This window comes from Montipora foliosa, chromosome 4 (genome assembly GCF_036669935.1).
Source record: "Montipora foliosa isolate CH-2021 chromosome 4, ASM3666993v2, whole genome shotgun sequence".
NCBI lineage: Eukaryota > Metazoa > Cnidaria > Anthozoa > Scleractinia > Acroporidae > Montipora > Montipora foliosa.
This window is the reverse complement of record NC_090872.1, coordinates 48080243-48087742: the sequence shown is the minus strand read 5'-3', so window position 1 is coordinate 48087742 and position 7500 is coordinate 48080243. Positions and strand designations below refer to the sequence as shown.

At 34.2% G+C, this 7500-nt stretch overlaps 1 protein-coding gene across 1 annotated transcript; it reads left to right on the top strand.

Moving 5' to 3' along the window:
- The first annotated feature begins 1390 nt into the window (after positions 1–1390).
- Positions 1391–2176, top strand: LOC138001509 (uncharacterized). Its single transcript, XM_068848123.1, has one exon. The coding sequence runs from the start codon at positions 1391–1393 to the stop codon at positions 2174–2176; it is 786 nt and encodes a 261-aa protein (XP_068704224.1).
- Positions 2177–7500: the final 5324 nt, after the last annotated feature.

Below are 7500 nucleotides of genomic sequence, written 5' to 3'. Positions count from 1 at the left end.
AACATAGCCACCCCTGTATACGACGTTAGTCTATACACTACGTTCGGCCTCCTCAAGGAGGCAAAGCTTGACGACTGGCCGCTTGAATGTTCCTTGTTTCGTCTGGACTTCAACGGTGCGAATGAGGCCATCATTTCCTGAGAAAAGAGTTGAGGAAGATTATGGATGCTCGTGAAAAGAAAGAAACAGTGAAACGGTTTGATCAAAAATAAGACACAAACAGCAGTGATAAACATATTGAACTTTTTCATTTTGATAATGACTTGACGCTTCGTATGTGCTCTACGTACATTTTCAAAAGTAACCGTTGAAATTTAAAACAGCTATTTATATATAACAAATCGGATGAGGGGACTGGAACCTAGATTAAGCAAATACTTAACAGTAAAATATATAATAATAATAATTATGATAATAATAAAAACAGAAAAGATTAATAAAGCATCAGCTTTTCAATTCCGACGTTGACGTTGAAAGCTGGCTCAAGTTCTTGAATAAAGAAGGTCTCTTTTATTTTACAATGATAGTCAGTTTTGCCCTTCGCTAAAATATCAAAATGATCCCACTTGATGTTATGTCAAGTGGCCTTGACGTGGTCAGCAATGGCTGAAGTATTGTCATTTTTAGCTAGGGCCTTAAAATGTTCGGTTTTTCTATCGAGAAGCCGCCGTTTAGTTTTACCGATGTAAAAACCATTACAATCCCAACAATTTGCTCTGTAAATAACTCTGGATTGTTGTGAACGATTAATACGGTCCTTGTAAGGAAAGAAAGATTTTATACATCGAGTGCTCTGAAAAACAAGAATGTCCAAAAACGGAATTGCATTGTTATGTTCAAATTCAATGGTAAATTTAATATTGCGATGACAGCCGTTCAAATAGTGCAAAAAGTCATTTGCACTGTCTTTGTTGTGGAACATGGTGAATGTGTCATCAACGTAACGATGGTTGGTCGAGATAGGCTGAAGTATAGAAACAATAGGGCGGAAAGGACAACCAGTCTTATGAACTTTAGGAAGGCCATATAAAACGCCAGGAGAAGATCCACTCGGTAAGACTTTGTAAAAAGTTGCATCATCAATAATTCTATCCTTTCTCTCCTTTCAACCTATCTTCGGAAACTGAGAAAGGATAGAATTATTGATGATGCAACTTTTTACAAAGTCTTACCGAGTGGATCTTCTCCTGGCGTTTTATATGGCCTTCCTAAAGTTCATAAGACTGTTTGTCCTTTCCGCCCTATTGTTTCATCGGTTAACACCTATAACTACAATCTTGCTTCTTACCTTGTTTCTATACTTCAGCCTATCTCGACCAACCATTACACTGTCAAAGACTCTTTCAGCTTCGCGGATTGGGCTAAAAAGTACAAGCATAAGAATGCAATAATGTGCTCTTTGGATGTCTCCTCCCTATTTACAAATGTGCCACTCGAGGAAACACTAAACATTTGTCTAGACAAATTGTATTCTCTTGCTGATCCTCCGGCTTTACCCAGGGATGTTTTACGCAAGCTATTGGAATTTGCCACCAAGAAGAGCCACTTTCTTTTTGATGGTAAATACTACGACCAAATCGATGGTGTTGCCATTGTTTCACCATTGGGCCCTGTCTTAGCCAACATTTTTATGTGTGCTTTTGAAGAAAAGTGGTTGCTGAACGCCAAAGTTAGTCCTTTATTTTGGAATCGTTACGTTGATGACACATTCACCATGTTCCACAACAAAGACAGTGCAAATGACTTTTTGCACTATTTGAACGGCTGTCATCGCAATATCAAATTTACCATTGAATTTGAACATAACAATGCAATTCCGTTTTTGGACATTCTTGTCACACGTAATCAAAGCAACGCTTTCACGACATCCATCTACCGAAAGAATACTTTCACAGGTCTCTACACGAAATGGGATTCCTTCACTCCACGAAAGTACAAAATAAACCTCATCTGCTCCCTCACTTATCGCTACTACCGTCTTTGTTCATCTGGTTCCTTGCTACAATCTGCCCTCATTGATCTTCGAAAACTCCTTCTTCAGAACGGCTACCCACAAGGCATGACCAACTATCATATCAACGATGTTTTGAACAAAAACAGACAACATCAGCATAGCGATCCAGTGTCTACAGTTCCTAAGAAAGATATTGTTATCCTACTTCCCTACTTAAGTTAGCAAAGCAACCAAGTCGCTAAACGCCTGAAATCTTGTGTGTACAAATTCTACTCTTGTGTTATCTTAAGATTGTTTTTCAGAGCACTCGATGTATAAAATCTTTCTCTCCTTACAAGGACCGTATTAATCGTTCACAACAATCCAGAGTTATTTACAGAGCAAATTGTTGGGATTGTAATGGTTTTTACATCGGTAAAACTAAACGGCGGCTTCACGATAGAAAAACCGAACATTTTAAGGCCCTAGCTAAAAATGACAATACTTCAGCTATTGCTGAACACGTCAAGGCCACTTGACATAACATCAAGTGGGATCATTTTGATATTTTAGCGAAGGGCAAAACTGACTATCATTGTAAAATAAAAGAGACCTTCTTTATTCAAGAACTTGAGCCAGCTTTCAACGTCAACGTCGGAAGTGAAAAGCTGATGCTTTATTAATCTTTTCTGTTTTTATTATTATTATTATATATTTTACTGTTAAGTATTTGCTTAATCTAGGTTCCAATCCCCTCATCCGATTTGTTATATATAAATAGCTGTTTTAAATTTCAACGGTTACTTTTGAAAATGTATGTAGAGCACATACGAAACGTCAAGTCATTATCAAAATGAAAAAGTTCAATATGTTTATCACTGCTGTTTGTGTCTTATTTTTGATCAAACTACGATGGCCCAAGAACAAAAGTATTTACGATACAGTGAAACGGTTGACTATGCAACACCAATTCAAGAGGAAAGCATTACCAATAAAGATCCCTTCACCGCCTAATAGTCAGGATGAAGAGGAACTTGACTGATGACATTTTTCGGTTTAATCTTAAAAATAATGTCTTCTTCGAATTGATGAATACCAATATATTGAAAGGTAAAGAATGACAAGTTTAAAAAAGATAACTAATGTTTGATATTATAATGTCTGTATGCATAACTTTTTATTCCATCTTCTAGTATATATCTTTTATCATCAGAACAAGATAGCGATACCTTATTGATCTCATAACTTCCTAATTGATGTTTTTGACTTCTGATTGTTTTCATTGTGTGATGTATTCGTTTGTTATTAAATAGAACCTCTATATAATTTTCAGGCTTGATATCATGCTTTATCATTCCAGAAATCCCTGTAAAGGTCTTCAGCTTCGATCTCATAGGTCAAGCTGTCTGTGTCTGTGAATAATAACTTCGCTTCGCTACCGTATTTTTGTTTGATATAATTATAGTGAAAATCATACATTAACGTCTTGCTGAGATCTAAGATGCACATACCCACATATGACGGCCTGTTTAGGGTAAGTGTTTCTTTAATCTTATGCACTGCCACTAGATTTTCATTGAATATCTTACTGCTAACACATGTTGGTTTGGCAGCCATTTTTAATATATTTTTTTTTTTTCATCAGTTACCAGTCTAACATCTGCTCGCTTTCTGATATTTTCCATTGTTTTTCCGAATACGCTGTTGTTCATTAATTTAAAAAAATATTTTTCAAAACAATTTTTTGCATTTGTTCTCTTTTGTGTATTGAAATCGATATACTGTTTTAACCATGGTGATTGATCAAATTCAAGTGCTCTATGCACTTTTGTTAATTTTAATCCAAGGTCAGTATACAGTTGAGGGTTTCTGTAATGGAGTACGTATTTTTCTCTGTTCTCTAAAATTGGTATTAGTTTATGTATCAGACCAGTTGATACCTTGTCTTTATTGGCTATTTTTTTTCCATATTCTGATAGCATGTTTTCACCTACTTTAGTCTTTTCAGCTGCTAATGGGTAGTCATTATGGAGGTTGTGTAGTTCTTCTGGATATTCCAGATCGACTTCTACTATTAAACCCTTCTTGATGTCTTCTTTGTACTTGGCTAAATTTGTGTTATATATCTGTTTTTTTGTCATCCATCTAAATCCACCTGTTGGAAGGTATTGACTCATTGCCCAACCATACAGATTGTTAGCATCTAAATACATAATATACTTTGAGGGCGCCTTCTCATCATATGTTTTCATGTATTTATTATTTGCTTTCCCATATCGGTTGGCAATGTAACTTATTCCACCACGCATCCCTTTTTCGGTGAATTGAAACATATCTACATCTGTCATAAGCTCTAATTTAATATCAGTCATTTTTAGCATAGCATCCCAGGAAAGCTCAGGACTGGTGAAATAATGACATGGGCCCAGTTGATAGTATTGCACACAGGTCTTTTGAAAGTTTTCGAAAACATCTGCTAACAGAAGGATGTAACTATCAATGAAAGTCAGATGATTACCAAGCATGAAAGCCATATATTTTTCCATATTGTTGGGTATTGCATTGATGTTCATTTGACATTTTTCACCTTTTTTATTTGTATATGTATGATTCTTGACTATTTCACCAATCTCTTGCATTATAAAATGGCTGTCATACCCACGGAGATTATGGAATATAACAGGAATTTTATCAGTTATTCGAAAGTTACGATTACTGTCTTGATGAGCGGATCCTCTGTATTTTCCTGTAATATGACAGTGGTCTCTGACTATTACATCGGTTTTATTGTACTCTTTTTCACATATATGACATTCCTTTGCTTTTTGAAATTTGTCCTCATCATCTTTTGTCATTTTCAATGGTTTGTTGAATTCTTTTTTGATCATTTTTTTGCAATATTTGACTTCATTTAACATAGCTTCCATGAATTTATACATAGCGTTGTCTCCTCTGTAAATTTGTACTGGTTTTGTGTATTTATCGTCATAACAATAAACAACCTTGTATCCATAACCACAGTCGGTATGCTTCTGATAAGCTTCAGGAAATGATTTGTCATTGTTTGGTTAACATCCATGAATTTTTTCAGTTATAGCTTCAAAGTCTGCATAAATTACAAATGGAACGGCCAACTGTTTATGGAAATTATTGAATTTTAATATGTTGTCTTTTGTTGGCATTTTAATCGCTTGTGTGCCATTCACTTGGATGCAGTTTTCTTTGTGATTGATCAATGCTTTTTCAGAACTGAAACACTGAAGACAATGCATGCAGAAATGTTTCCTCTCTTTGTACTTTTTCTGATGGTACATGAACTTATTGAAATCTTTGATAAGAACATAGTGCTTGTTTTCTTTTTCTGTGATTAATAATAAATTCATATGGTCTTCATGCTTTTCTTTTGAAACATAAATCGGGTATGGTTGTTTGTTTTCATAACCCAAAACATTGATGTTGATTTCATTTTGCTTTTCTATTTTGTTGTACTGTTTCACAGTCACACGGAATTCAATTCCTAAATAATCCAAATTTTCAATGTATTGTTTGTCGATTTTTTGGATCCTCTGTGGGTATTTAGCTTGAGGGTTTAAATGTCGGATATGACACCATCTGAAGCATTCATTATCCTCATTTTTCATTTTGATCAATCCCTTTGAAATGTTTCTTAGTTCTTGTGGAAGTTTGATATATGATGTGCCTTTCATCGGTTTGTATTTCACAATATTAAGATAATGATTGTCAACGAATTCAATGGTCCAACCAGATCCCTCTGAAATCCAAACTGCAATCTTGTTTAATATATCTTGTTTTGAGACTTTGAGTGATTCAGAAATATCCAGATCATTAATTATTGTTTGAGTTGAACTGTTAAAATAGGCAGTCATACACTATTTCTCCATCTAACATTTTTGTAAATGTTACCTTTAACCTTAAGTGTTTCAACAAATTTTAATCCTTTCATGGATGTTAGTACGTTTGTAATATGGTATGCGACAGCCTTTCTTGTGTTTTGTAGTTGCATTAGTGGGTCTTTGTTTATTTTGTAAGACTCAGTGTATCCTTTCAGAGCTTTCTCTGTTTTCTCTATCTTGGTCCTTGGCATTGGAACTGGTTTTCTAAATTCTTGTGGTGGGAGAATTATTTTGTTTTCATAGTTTTGTACCAATTGATTTACACTCTTGCGAGGTGTTGGCACCGGTTTGTAAGTTTTTGGTTTAGTATCATCTACTATGATGATTTCAGGTTTCTTTTTCTCTTGCTTCAACAGCATTTTGATTACTTGAGATTTGCTCAATTTCTTGAGATCACTTTTATTCATATTATTCATTGAGATAATATTTTTAATAATATATATTACTATAGTTTTGTCTTTAAATAGTTGTTATAAAATGCGTTTAATGTTGGTCAATTCAAGTGATCCAATATATGGATCCGTTGAACTATAATTTGGTTTAATTTGATTCATTTTGTTTTTCTGAATTGCGTTGATGTTTTATTGATTTCAGGTGGCACCATTTTCCAGCAAGAGTGTAATTTCGACCAGTATTGCATATGTCACAGTACCATTCTTTGTTTAACATGTATTTGTTTTTTCTTTCTTTGGTTTCCTTGTCAGTATATATCTTATGTCTTCCCATCATTATATCTATATGTTTTATTTTTAAATGACTTACTCAGCGAGTTTAAAAGATTTACTAAAAAGCCAGAAACGATTCACATTTTGGGCTAGCTATGATAGCTATGTCAGTACATATACTGAAGTAATTGCTACAATATATGTTAGATAAAAACATAAATCGAAATCTCTGCCAGTTATAATCATATAATATATTACTTAATTGTTTGTAAGTCCTTAAACGATATCCAACTGTTGAAGTCATCACTATATCCCTTCCACTTCACCAAAGCTTGTTTCTTCTTGTAATCTCTCCGAATGACTTTATCAATACGGAAAACATCCTGTCTGGCTTTTAATAATTCAGGTTCATAAAAACTCCCTTGAATATCTTCACCTCTGAGATCTTTTAGTTTGTATGTGATTGGATTGGTGTATTGGATCTTATCTATTATGAATAATTCTTCTGTCCAATTTGGTGTGTAACCCTTGTCGAACACATTCTGTTTATACTTGGATATTCGGACCTTGCCACCGACCTTAAATTTCGGTTTAGATGTTACTTGCCCCATATCACCATATAGATTAAAGCAAACAGTTCCTTCATTGCTCTTTTTGTTTGCTTCCATAGGTGTCATCTTTATGCTTGAATGTTTTGTATTATTGTATTCTTTCACTAATTTTGGTAACATATCTAAATACTGTGTATTACCTTGAACAGTGAACTGTTTCCACATTTTGGACTTGATTGTTCTTAATTCCACCTTTCAACAACTGAGGACTTTTCCTCATTCTCGGTTGAATACATATGTATCCCATTTTTCTCTAATAGGTCTTTTAAATGTTTCTTATATGTTTCCTTTATCAACCCATAGATATTGTGATCTTCTACCTTCCTTGAATATTGTTTTAAAGGCATTCATAACGGATTCGCCTTTCTTATCCTTCA

What these genes read in the sequence shown, in the direction of transcription:
- LOC138001509 (XM_068848123.1), top strand. Translation starts at nt 1,391, where the DNA reads ATGTGCTCTTTGGATGTCTCCTCCCTATTTACAAATGTGCCACTCGAG.